Raw genomic sequence first — 13,915 nt, 5'->3', positions numbered from 1 at the left:
TTCTCGAAGCTACAAACATGAGTCTGACCAAACTGCGGGAGGCGGTGGAAGACAGGAGTGCCTGGCGTGCTCTGGTACATGGGGTCACGAAGTCGGACACGACTAAACAACAACACATGTCTCTTTAACTGTACAGGTGGCACAAAGTTCAAGAGAATAAGGTGATGAGTAATATCATGGGAGGAGTATTTCTAGAGTTAAGGGAAAACTGTGAAGCCCCCTTGTTAATTTTGCTTTTGGATGCTGTGTTGCTTAAGTCATCTTGTTATATTTATAGCATTGAAATGTGGTTTCTTCATGTTATTATTTTGCTGTTATTATGCAACTGTTACTATGTTATTTTGCTATGCTGTTATTAAATTGTTTTTGTAGTGTCCGTTTGAAATGCATTCCTTTTTTGTGAGCCACTTTGAGCATTTATTTATTTTTTGGTGGAAAAGCGGCATACAAACAAAGTGAATGAGTAGTAGTCCTCTGTTTTGTACTAAGTTTGGGCTAAGTAAATTAACAGAAAGTAGAGGTATTCAGATATTTACTCTTCATTATCTGGATGAACTTTAAAAAGAAGAATAACAGAACTAAATATGTGGCTCAAATAAATGTATTTATTAACAGGATTTGATAAATGATAAGAAACATAGGAATCTTCAGACGTGAGTTGACAAAGAAAATACCTGATATTTACTCAATAGTGTATCTTCGTTTGCAGCTGTCTAGTACTAGCAGTAATGTTTCAGTGTAAGTGGAGTAAGTTTTTATGCATAACTAATCACTTCAGCATGCAGTACATACTATCTGTTAGTATTCATGGAATTGACCAAAGTATCTGTGCACAGAACTGCAACCTCTGTTTAATTAATGTTAATATCTGGAGAAGATTACCAATACATACCTGTATCAAAATGTAAAGAAAAATATATTACCAATACATACTAGCCATTACACTGTATAACATTTTATAATAGATTAGGCGCTGAGACACACGTCTAAACATTTGAGGGTAAATTTGATCAATTTTTTGTTGAAGAAATTAGACAAACACAATATTTGCATTGCTGCTTCACATTATGTTAGTGCCAGTAGATGTCAACACTAAGAAATTTAAGTTCAAGAGGATTTCATATTCCAGCATGCTGCAATGTGACTTGCAGCTATTTATCTGCCAGTATCCAAATTTTTAAACTGATAGTGAGCTCATGCAGTATAATGTCTTCTTCCTCTACGCCTTTCTACAATTCCACAAATTTGCTCGGGGGTTCCTCAACCCCACAGAGCAGATTTTGAGAGCCTGCAAGAGCCTGCAGGAGCGAAGTTCTGATTGCATGATTAGAAGTCTGTTCTGCTCGTACCTGGACAGCTTTGGATAAAACCATATATATGTATCTTATTGTGCAGGTGCCAAACATTTCCCTTTAACTACTTTTATTTTATTGTAAGCTTTGCAGAATGCCACTTTGCAGGGAGAGTAAAAAAACCCATCTGTTCAAATAACTTGGCAGCAGTTAGGCAGGCTCTAAAAACAGTTTTAGGTGATGGCTAGTTTTCTGTACATAGCTGTAAGAACTTTACTACATAACATATGAAATCAATCAAGTCAAGCAAAGTTGCACATAGAATTCTAAAGTTATTTTACGGGATTTTAAAAAAATATTGAATCTGTACTGATTCATACAATAGGGGGGAAAAGCCCAAAACCACAGTATGGTAATACTTTTATTAAGACCGATGAAAATGACTGTGTGACATTTTGGTTGGTCCCAATAAAGCTATCTGCATACTGAGGCTTTGGAGTTGATTTAGATAGAAAAATGCTTTTTTGAAAAAAAGATACCAACTGAAGCAATTTTAAATTTAATAACCATTCCTACTGCGGATTTCTCTTTACAAGATGATTTGCTAATGCCCAATTTAGTCAGATATAATGCAGCCCCAGCAAAGGTGTAATCTTAAGTCTTTTAAAGTACAGACATTTGCAAATTGTAAAAAAATGCAATCATAATTGATAATGAAATGGTTTCTATGCATATCTAAATAAATGCATGCATACAAATACTGTAAAGACGCAATTGACTTAATCCAGAGGCTCCTTGGATACACTCCAATGTTCTCAGACCTCATGGCCCCTCAATAAACATTTATATGTCAAATAAGGGAGTAGCTCCACTTGGGCCCATCGGAGCAGTCATGGAACTCCAGGTTCAGGGCTCTGGATTCAATTCCATCTCCTCCTGAATTTAGGGACAAACATCCACCAGCTCCTATGCAGCTTTCTTGCTTTGCATGACACAATTTGCCTTCCTAGGACAGTACAGGTAACAGGAGAAATTTCTGAACATAGGCGGAGTCAAACAAAACTCCTAGGATAATACTTAACAGGAACTTTTTAAGTCTTACACATTTTACCACCTAACCATCATTTCAAATAGAAAGTCATCTATCCTCGAGGGCAAGTTTTATTTACACAGATACAATTCCTTATTGCATATGGGGTCAAAACTATGAAAATGGCCCTGCAAGAAAATGCAGCCTTTTAATTGCTGCTGAAAATAAATTCTGAACATATCCTTATGCAGAGCATCGGTGATTGCAATATAAAACACATTACTCCTGGTTCCCCATTTGTGCTCCTAATGTCCAAATTCAAATAATTAACTTGCACATATTCTCAAAGGATAAATGGGACTGTGTTGTCATTCATCCTAGAAATTCTGTCCGACTGCCTAGAGACTCAAATATATAGTTCTCAAATAACAAACCCATAATGGAAATGCTACCTGAGAAATGATATCTTTGGTTTATTATTTTCTCCTCATCAGTGAAATACTGTTGAAAACACAAGACAGATTTGTATTCAGATTAAAAACAAAAACACGGAAATATTTCAAAGCGGTCCAATACTTTTCTTTGAAGTGGTACCATTTTCTCAAAAAGCCTTTTATCTGTCATTAATATCTTCTACCCACCATGCAACATCGTTATCAAATCACAAATCTACTATGTGCTAATACTGCTCATGGCTTCTAGCAATTAAAGTGATGAAATCAGTGGTCACATTTCTGAAATGGGCAACACTCCCAGGTGAAAAGAGGGGAGACGCTTGGGCAATGCATCTTTTCTACAGAGTACATGGTGCAAAATGCATAATACTGTTCCGATTAATCAACTTGCCCATTAATAAGGTTCTAGATTATCTTTTTTGTAAGGGTGCCAAAAAGGGGAAATTAACTCTGAGCCACAACTTTCATATACCACTTCAAACGCTAACTGGAAATCTGAACAAAGTTTATGCATTTTTGTAAGTGAAAACCTTTGGCATGTACGCTCATTACTTGAATTCAACGTGTAAGCTATACCGCTTGCTTATTCCTTATAATTTCTCCTCCTTCTATCTCAATTTGCTCATATAGCCACTTGCGATCACAGCGGCATTCAGGTCCACACTTGCTGGAGTCACACTTGGGACAAGCATAGAAACATCCCAGGCAATCTTCATCAAGACAGTCACAGAGGTCTATCCCACTATAAAGCAGAAGTCCTTGGCTATCGTACACTTTGCTCTTTGCTGGTATGAGTTGCCTGGAGGAGAGAGAAAGCAGAATTAACAGCAGTCTGTAACACTGGACTCCATTTTAAGTCACTGGCAATTCAGTTTAAATCTACTTTTAGGTGAATTTGCTCTGGCTAATATTATGCCAAGAATCAAAAGCCATACATTAGCCACAGAGACTGCCAATAAATTTCGGGCAAGATTAGGTTCTAGGGAGGCACCATTACATATAGAAACATGTTGACAGAGTCTGTCCATGCAACAGCTTGCCATATCTGTCCATAGGCTATGCAATTTTGTTTCCCTTCTCTTTCCCTTTGCAACTGTGGACAGAATGTTTTAGGGTTCATTAATTTTGGGGAAGGGCACCATTACTATCTAAGGTGTGATCACATGTTATATCTGAAAGGAGTCTACTGACGCTGTGGACAACTCTAATCAACATTCACCTTCCTGCTTCAGTACAGAATTGATTTGTTCAGAACCACTTTGGAACAGAAAAGGCAGGATCAGTCACCTTTTAGCTATTCTGTGGATTAATTCAGATGCTCCAAAAGCATTATTGTGTGGCAATTCTTTATTCTTCAAGGTTTTTTCCATGCCTTACAATGGATTTTTATCACACCATTTCTATGCACTTGAATGAAAAGAGATTCTATCTGCTTAAGCAGACTTGAAGCATGGTCCAGATGCAAATAAAGACTTTCCCCCAAGGGCGTGAAAGCAAGGATAAATGTAATCATCGGAGGGAAAGAGCTCACCTGTCTGAATTGTTGGATGTGCTTTTTGTCTGCAGCCTTCTTTTTTCCCTTTTGTTTGCTTCTGGAGCAAATTCAGAATGTCGTCCTGGATTAGCAAACTGTAAGGACTTCAAGGCCTTAGTTGTACGTCCCTGAACAGATACAGACAATTTCATTGGAACTATTAATGCAAAGCTTAATGCATACACTGCCAGAGGCTTGCTAATCAACTTAGAATGCTGTCACTTCTTAGATAAAAAGAGGCTCAAAGCTGGGGCCAAATGTAAAAAAACCTTTCTGTTGTGTGTCATTGCCTTCAAATGCTCAGTTCATGAATATGAAGGGGGATAAGGTTGAGATGCCCTCAATCCCTGTCTACATGAACAGGGTATCCACCACCAATTGCTCTTGGTCAAGGAAGATTATTACAGGTTAATACAAAAAATGTGAACAAGTGGTTGCTGTATGCTGTGGCACAAAGCATCCCTCTTCCCCAACACACGTATTTTAATTTTATGACATCTTAGCCACCTGACCACTCGTAAGGTTTCTCTAAACGGGCAGTAACACTAGGAAGTAAAGTAAAAAAGCAATGGCAATTTCTTGTGGAGCAGGTAAGCGGGATATGAGTATATATCTAATGGTGCAAATTAATGGAAACAGAAATAGTGAAAGCCTACTTTAATAATTAAACAGGACATATTTTCAGTTCACTCTTGACCTCACCTTTTAAAAAATTAACTGCTGTATGTTTTCATTAGACGAAGACTGGAGAATAACTTCCATTTCAAAGTACATCTTCCATCATGCTGCTTTTTATTGCTAGGAATAGATACCCCCCCCCCATCAAGTGGTGAAATAAGTTCTAAGGGAAAAGAATGATATTGATTCAATCCCATCAGAACTCCTACACTTTGCTCTGTTGTATGTGTAGATTAGACCTTATTGTTCCCCAAAGACTGCTGTGGTTCCAACTTTTATACATGTCTATGAATTAATCCACTTCTACTCAGTTTCACCATTCTAGTGTCAAGCCCTGCTCTCTTCCACATTAATCACGTTAGACTTGCTTAGGGCACATTCATACATATATTCATAATATAACATGTGAGGAACTGCAGCTAGATGTATTAATGCTCTATTGCCAGTTACTACATTTGAATTACGTGAGGTTATATCAGAGTGCCTTTTGTTAAGTTTTGATTAACGATGGCTGTTTCACATAATTCTTCATGTTGCACTTATCAAGTGATGACCACACATGTGGAAATTGCACAGTATTTAGCATACCATTAGTACCTGAGGGTTAATTAATTAATTAATTAATTAATAATAGCTATCTTAGTGATGGAGGGATGCGGGTGGCGCTGTGGGTTAAACCAGAGCCTAGGACTAGCCGATCAGAAGGTCGGCAGTTCGAATCTCTGTGACAGGGTGAGCTCCTGTTGCTCGGTCCCTGCTCCTGCCAACCTAGCAGTTCAAAAGCACATCAAAGTGCAAGTAGATAAATAGGTACTGCTCCAGCAGGAAGGTAAACGGTGTTTCCATGCGCTGTTCTGGTTCACCAGAAGCAGCTTAGTCATGCTGGCCACATGACCCAGAAGCTGTACGCAGACTCCCTCGGCCAATAAAGCAAGATGAGCACCGCAACCCCAGAGTCAGCCACGACTGGACCTAATGGTCAGGGGTCCCTTTTCCTTTACTTATCTTAGTGATGCTCTATGTTAAGTACAGCCTAACCCACAGGCACAATTACTTAGAATTAAGGAACAGCATTTTCACTGGGGCTTGCTCTCAGGTAAGTGTGCATAATATTGAAGCCTAAGTCCAACAGATAGGTGAAAAAAATTATCCCATATACATACGTCTGAATCAAGTCTCCTTCGTTGACGGTCTTCAGAATCAACCTCTGCACTTCCATTTATTATCTGTGTACATTTTTGACAAAGTTTCCAGCCAGGTATAAACTGCCGTCCAAACTTGGCACTTAGAACAGTTGCATCGTCTATGTCAATTGCATGCAAGTTTTTCCTTGAAAGCTTTTTGTGCATATTAAAAGGATCGCAGCATGACTTTTGCAAGTCTTCATACCTATCAAGGTAAACTTTAGCATGATGGAAACAGATTGTATCGTTCTCTGAAAGTGTTATCCCAGTCCTAAGCTGAAGGAGTAACAGATCAGTTGATGATAGTTCTTGTTTAGTCTTGAATCCAGTGTGACAGGTAAAGTATGTTTTATGGCAATCGCTGCTAGCTTGCAGCTGATTTCCTACTGAACATGGATCCATTTTACTTGACCAGTACAATATATTTGATTGTCTACAGTTTGTCTTTGTCGTCCTTAGCAGCTGTTACGATTAGCCTGGAGAAAGCAGTGAAGGAAATGAGATTCATGCTGCATACCTTTACTTTCAACTAGACCCAAAATAAAAGCAAACGTAATATGGATCTTCAAGGATTCAGCTGAACTATACAATGCAGCTGATTGTGCAGGCAACTTTTGCCTTTGTCTTATGATCTGTAGGCAGCCATAAGATTTTGTACAAAACCTCTGCCACCAGAATGCATTAATATGGGTAAAAACTGGCATCCAGAGTACAGCAGCTTCCATGATAGGCGTAGGCATGTCAATGCAACTGCCATGCCATTTAAGAAGTTTTTGATATGGAGACCAAAGGAATGCAAGTGGCTAGGACAAGTCTGTACTAGCCTCAATAAGTGGATATGAAAGGAAGCTTAGCTTAGTTGAGAGTTAAGCCAGATGGACTGGCGTCCCTTGCCAATGAAAGGGTACTTTAAGAGCTACAGTGGCACTGACTTCCTCAAAGGCTGCTCACTGGTAAGACTGCCAAACCAATAACAGTTATCTGTATTAGTGTGACTGTTGGCATTATGAATCCAGAGCTTTCCAGAAAATAAGTTCAACTTCATTTGTCCAAAACCAAAAAATGTCAAGTTGTTTAAAAATTCAAACATCAAGGTTCTACCTAGGGTCTACTAGCAGATCTGATGCAACAATCTTAATGTTTTCAAAACCTCAGGGCATGATTTAAACATAAAAATTATACTGATAGTAGTAGTCTAGTAGATGTCCTTGGGAAAGTATTCTCAAGCCCATCTCTTGAAATCTTCCTGTGTAAAATTTAAGATTTGTAGATAGAAGAAGTTGGAACATGTGTCTTTGTACGAGGTATCTCATACACACTATTCTGACTATGCTAGGAAGATACACACAGGAGTATTCCCACATTAGAGATGCACCTTCATACCACATCCATTACCTATTTTAATTGAGGAGGAGGGAAGCATCCTAAAGAAAGTTTTTATGAAGATTTTCTAATGCAGTTCATATTCAAGCAGAAGGAAAAGCCAGTAATTTGCAAGGAGAATGACGGAAGCAAAGCATATATGCAGAAGCTATTAAGCAAGTAGAAACATTGCAGATATCTAAATTTTGCAGACAAGCTCCAAATCAGAGCAGCAAAAAAAAATTAAAATCCCCCGCTGTTTTCCATCTCCATGAGTCATACATGTGCATGTGTCCATCCATGGTTCGAACTAGTTTTTCAAAAGGCCAAACTGAGATTTTACTCAGAACTAGGATCATTTTTAAGACATCTTCTAGTATTGGCACAGATATGGCATTTGTTTCAACTAATTTCAGAGGCCAAAATTCAAAGAACACTGTGCTTATTATGCACATGGTCTGTACCAAATTTCTCTTCAGGCTGCAGCCTCTCACACTGCACTGAATGCCTCCTGATCTTCTAGAGCAGATTTTTCAAGAGGGCATGATGGAATTGCTCTCAAAAGTCCCGGATGCTTCAGCTGGAGACACTATCATTTTTCTTGTCTTACTTCTTAAGAAATATTGCATTTTGCATTCTCTTTTCAGGCTCAAGCCTTCGCAGCAACATGTCACAGGGAGCAACATGTTCCCACCTCTGCAAGCATTTGCATTATGGGTGCGCAAGCATTTCACTTCTGCAGCTAAACACTGGACTTAGGCTTTTAATGGTATGTTTAAGTTCCCACAAATTCCAATAGAACATTGCTTGTTTTCAAAAAATTATCTTACTAGTTTGAAGACCTCGTCCCATTTGGGATAGAGAAACAGATGTACAAAACTGTTTTCTGCTGTCAGACCCTGCTTAAAATGACAGGATCAAGATTTGAGTAATGTTGTTACTGGCAATATTTTACCATGATGAATGCTGCAACATCTGGTGCTTCAGTTTTGCTCACATTTAAAGAAAGGTAGGATAGCAGCAAATTTTAGTAAGAACAGAAGATGGCAAGAATATTACATTAATTTGCTGTTGGCGTGGAACTAAGCTAAACTGCTGATGCCCTATGAAATGCTCATTAAAACCATGGCAGGTGGTGCTAGAAAGCAAGCAAGCAACAACTGCTGGTGTTTACAGAAAGATTTTTTTAAAAGGGAGAAGGCACTACACCATCAGCAGCAGGACAGGGTAACAAGATGAAAGAGTAGGAGGAGAAATATCAGCAAATTCAGGATTACGTTTTCCATTCTGGAGAACAGGCTTGTAATTCTACACTTCTACAACTCCATTTTTAATGGACAGATTCTTCTGTGTTTGAGTTCTTCAGTGTTCTTTAGCATGGCATCATGTGGTCTTCATCAACCACCCAAGGCAAAACCAGGGTGCAACAAACTCCACAAATGCTTCAACACAACTGAAAGGCTCAGGCGAGTGTGCATTAGCACACAATACCAAAAGGGTTCAGATTCTTTATTGTGCATGGGTATTCTTTTGACCACTTTGGGATCATATAAATGCTGAAGCATTTGTAGGAATTAGCTCTAAGGTGACAGATGCTATTTGTCACATGTCAACTTTCCTGGCAGTTATTCCTATGAAACTAACCAAATTGCAAACTGTAGCAAACTTACTTCTGCACCCTACCCAGCACAGCTGCCTCCTCCCTTTCACCCTCCACAGTACTAGTCTAGCTATCTTTGCCTTGGAAAATAGGGAGATCACAGCTAGAAAAATAATGCAACTGTCAAATTGCACCCATGATCTCTGGAGCATAGGAGTTTCACTGTGGAGCAAAGAGGAATGAGTGCCAGCAGAGACAAGGGAAGTGAGCTGCAGGGAAAATGAGCAGTCAAGCGACAACTTTTAGCAAGGCACTTGGGATGATGATGCTTGGAAAAATTCTCACTAGCTCAATGAAATATTTTTATAGGTGGCCAGACCATTCTCTTCTGGCAGGCTTTATGGATGTTGAACATATTAAGAGTCATATTTTCTGCTGCTATAAATGGGATATATTTCTTTCAAATGCACTGTTATTGACTACTTTGAAATATTTTTTATGATACAGTATGTAATTGTATTATTTTTAGTGAGGCTGACTGAAGGTCCTTTTGATGGAAAAACAGAATTTAAATAAAAACAAAATTAAATTAAATTAGTTTACGATACATGTTGAAGAGTGAGTGCGTTGGGAAGCAGGGGGCTGGGTCAGGATGCTAAACTGGTCAATGCATCCACTGACTAAGGCTGCATTCACATGGCAATTGATACAGTTTTTAATCCTTTTCCGCAACTGCTTTAAGTTCTGCATCATATTTGAGCTTTCACATGAGCATCTTGGAACAGGACTTGACTGGCTAGCTTTACACTGCAACCTTTTGTTGCAGCTCCCACTTGTTCCAATAGTGAGCACAAGTGATCAAATACCTATGTGTTTGGGAGCACAACTGGGCCATCAAAATAAATAAAATAAATAAAAATCAGTTGTTTCTACATACTCAAGGGAATCTCCCCAAGCAAGTATATACATTTCAACACTAAGAAAAATATTTTTAAACTGCAAAATGGCCTGACAATTCCTAGAATTACAGACTGTTGATAGCAGACTGAGAGGGGGGAAGGAGTTTAATGAACCAGGAATCAGACATATAGTAACTACTCAGGAGTTTTTTTCCTCTGCACATTTATCAACCATGGGAGATTAGAGTTCTATATTACATGAGGAGCCTACATAAGTAGAAAAGGCTCTCCACTTCAGAAATTCAGCACATGGGAGTGTCACAGAAGTGAAAAGGCCAACAGCAAAGGAGTCAAGCAAAACATTAAAAAACAAAACAAAAAACCCCAAAGGGAACAATTCCAACCCACTCAGCCTAATGAGGACTTAAGAGCCATGGAACATTGAATACAAGTTGCAAAATAAAATATGGAAAAGGGGTGGGGATAGAGGATGAGAGTGAATGGGTCTGCTTAATCCCTACACAGCAGGGCATGAATAACCTGTGGCCTTCAGTATGTTGCTGGACTACAATACCTATCAGCCCTCGCCAGGGCCTTTTCGGTGGCTGTTCTCAGAGTTTGAACTCCCTCCCAAGAGAAGTTAGACTGGTTCCCTCTTAGGAGTCCTCCTGCCAGACACCTTCTTGTTTCAGCATGCTTTTGAAAACTGACAGTTTGTAATGAGGAGATGGAGGAGATGGGTACCACACTGTTTTTGTTGTGATTGTCTGTGATTGCCCATCCATAGTTTTAGTTCTATTAATGTTTAATTTTTTAATGACCCCACCCCTCATTTTTAGTTGTTCTTATTTTATCTGTGAGCCCGTCAGGGGAAAAAAGCGGAGCATAAACAAATATAATAGCAGTAGTAGTAGTAGTAGTTACAGAAGATGGAAGTTACAGTTCAACAAGACTTGGAGGGGTCACAGGTTTCCCACCTGCTCTACTGGGGATATTATCTTGGAAGACAGCATTGCTGACTCGCTGGCACCATGTATCGAGAGTGGAATTTTTGTGTGAGGGAGGTTACGTTATTTAGTTCTGCACTGTATAGTTGTAATGGAGGTAGCAGCAGCATTCAGTTTCTTATAAGAAAGAAGCGCAGGGCCCAAACAGTTTCTGTCACCTGCCCTATAAGCTTTTCTTTCATTCCTGAGGCAAACTGCACTTGTTCAGCAGAAAGAGAAACAGACTCTGAATGTGCTCAGGGGTACTTTTAACATACTGCTACTGGCTGGTACAATAACCAGCAGTAACAAAGCACTGTTCAAATATGTATAAACCCATCACCTGGACCCTACCAAGGTCACATTTAGAGAATGCAGTAGAATTGAGAGAATGCTCAGAAGAAGAAAGGAAAACTCCTGCAAACAGCTCTGAACCAGGTGATCATAAGACACCAAGAAAAGGGGAAAGAAGGGAGAAGCTCTCCACTGATTACTGATTGTACCTCTGGTCATATGCCTAAAGGTAACCTAGAAGCCAGCAATTATGGCAAACGTGCTACAACACATATTAAAGCAAAGCAGATATTACATATACAAAAAGTTTTACAAAATACAGAAAGCATATAAAGCACATGAATTTATAACACAAAGAGGCAATCCTAATAGAACATATAGCTGCATACAGATTTTTGCTTTTTGTACTGCAGCCGGAGTGCTTTAAATTACTGTGGCACTAGTCCTGGTCTGGTATCAGTAGTTCAATTGCTATGAAAATGTAATGGTGTAGGTGAGGAAGAAAAATAGGCTCCTCAACACAAGGGACAGGCCTGTTTGGATGATTTTCCTATCATCTCCGCAAAGCTACAGGCTGCATGGCACAAAACTGGGTTTGCGACCAAATGTACACTCAAAGAGCTGTAATTTACTATTTCATTTATATACTGCTTAATTGCCAAGGTGGCTTTTAAGCAGTTTAGAAGTATCAATGTTTCCTGAGTTTTTCACATTTATATTTAGCACATCTCTAATGTATAAATGTGGTATTTAATAGAACTACAAATGCAGACTGGCTCTCATATTAGTCCCACAAAAGTGAAGTGGCTAAATTGAATAAAACAGCTTGAAGGATTTGTCTACTCAAATGAAGGCCCAGTCTCTTTCTAAGAGATTTAGACAACTATACACTGTATCGGCCTGAATATAAGCCTCACCTTCCCCCCAAATTCCGACCCTGAAAAGTTAAAGTGCAGCTTATATTCACAATCTTATGGTATGCAGCCAGGAACGCGGGTAAAACAGTGCCTGTACATAGTCCCCCATCCTCTCCCCCAAGGCCGGGAAGGGAGAGAGTGAGGAAGGGGAAAGGCAGCCAGACGCAAACCCCCCCCCCCACTATGCAGTCAGGAACATACTGGCTTATATTTGGGTATTTCCCCCCCCTCCAATTTTAAAGGTGCGGCTTATATTTGGGCCAATACAGTATTTCCTTCATATATTTAAAGGGCCTGTGATTTTCACACTCAAAATATCACACATGTATATATTGCTACGGTCTGTTTTGCTACAGTCTGCAGTCTGTTTTGCGAAACATGAGAAACTAGCGGAAAATGCACAAAAACAACTGAATGTGACAGTGGCAAGCCTACCTTCAAGTCTGAAAACTTATTGACTGAGGATATGTCAAAACAGTCAAGTTCCATCTACATTACCTCAGTCTCTACCTTTGGTTAACTTTTCCCAATTTACCACATAACCCAATCAAGGCTATTTTCCAAGTTATGAATTAACAGGGGGAAAGTTATGTTCCAGGGAACATTCTGTGTGAAAAAGAACCAGTAGAGCATTTAACTTTTTTTTATTTCAAAGCGCACGCGTGCATTTATACACACACACACTGTAGATGCATCTTTATATATTTATTGTATATGCATCTTTCTCTGCGTTAGTTGTGCATTCCTGGTAACATCTCACCGCCTAACCTACCTCACAAGATTGTTGCGAGGGCAACAATAAATAGGGGCGGGGAGAAACTCAAAGCCGTTCGAGATCCCGTGTGGCGCATTGGTTACAGCGCAGGTCTATGACTTGGGGGGAGGCCTGGGTTCGAGTCCCCGCTCAGCCGTGCAGCTCAGTGGGTGACCTACCTCGCGGGGTTGTTGCGGGGATGAAATGGGGGAGGAGAACCATGTGCGCCGCCTTGAGCTCCTTGGAACAAAAGGCGGCGTATAACTGCGACAAATTAAAAGCACAGCAGGATAGGAAGCGCTAACAAATCTAGCGTATTAGCGACTCCCAACGTTCCCCGTGTCGTTAAAATCACGTGAACGTGGGGAAATAGCATTATCCTTGCAAAAGCTTTACGGCTTCCCCGCTCCTCCTCCGGCGCCTACCTTCACATAGGCTCTCCTGCGGCCCTGTCCCGCTCCCACCCCAGCGCTCGCCTCGCCCGTGGCCGCCATGAAGCCGACTGGCCCCAGCAGCGACGCGTCGACGGAAGGAAACGGCTGCCCGCGAGGAAAGGGCGGCAGCCTCACATTCCCTATCCCGACTTCCGGCTCCCGAGCACTTGTTGGAGGGCGTCCGCCATGTGCGGGGCAAGGTGGGTAGAAAGGCAAAAGCAGCCTTCAGTTAAGACGGGCTGTGTGGTCGCAGCGCGTTCTCCGAGATTGGCCGAGGCTTCCAAGCACGCGGTTATTTTGTTGGGAGGCGCGGAGCTTTGCTCGTTGAACTCTTGCCGCCGCGTAGGCAGAAATTCGGCACGACGGGCACTTCTCCGTCAGTGAGGGACACTAACAAGGAAGGTCGCGCTTTTCTGCCCTTTATGTATGGCTCAGCAGAAGACCAGCCACTTGAAACTACCATGTCAAAGCGTATTTCCAATAAGCTTTTGGCAGG

The 13,915-nt window shown here is 40.4% G+C and overlaps 1 protein-coding gene across 1 annotated transcript; it reads right to left on the bottom strand.

The window, feature by feature from the left end:
- Positions 1–585: 585 nt before the first annotated feature.
- Positions 586–13,535, bottom strand: ARL14EP (ARF like GTPase 14 effector protein). The gene is made up of 4 exons (XM_081166534.1): positions 13,411–13,535; positions 6,153–6,649; positions 4,309–4,439; positions 586–3,576 (listed from the first exon to the last, which is right to left on the bottom strand). The coding sequence occupies exons 2-4, from the start codon at positions 6,573–6,575 to the stop codon at positions 3,348–3,350; spliced, it is 783 nt and encodes a 260-aa protein (XP_081022660.1). The 5' UTR covers positions 6,576–6,649; positions 13,411–13,535; the 3' UTR covers positions 586–3,347.
- Positions 13,536–13,915: the final 380 nt, after the last annotated feature.

The sequence above is a fragment of the Podarcis bocagei genome (assembly GCF_964188305.1).
Source record: "Podarcis bocagei genome assembly, chromosome: 1".
Taxonomy (NCBI): domain Eukaryota; kingdom Metazoa; phylum Chordata; class Lepidosauria; order Squamata; family Lacertidae; genus Podarcis; species Podarcis bocagei.
This window is presented reverse-complemented; position numbering and strand designations above follow the sequence as displayed.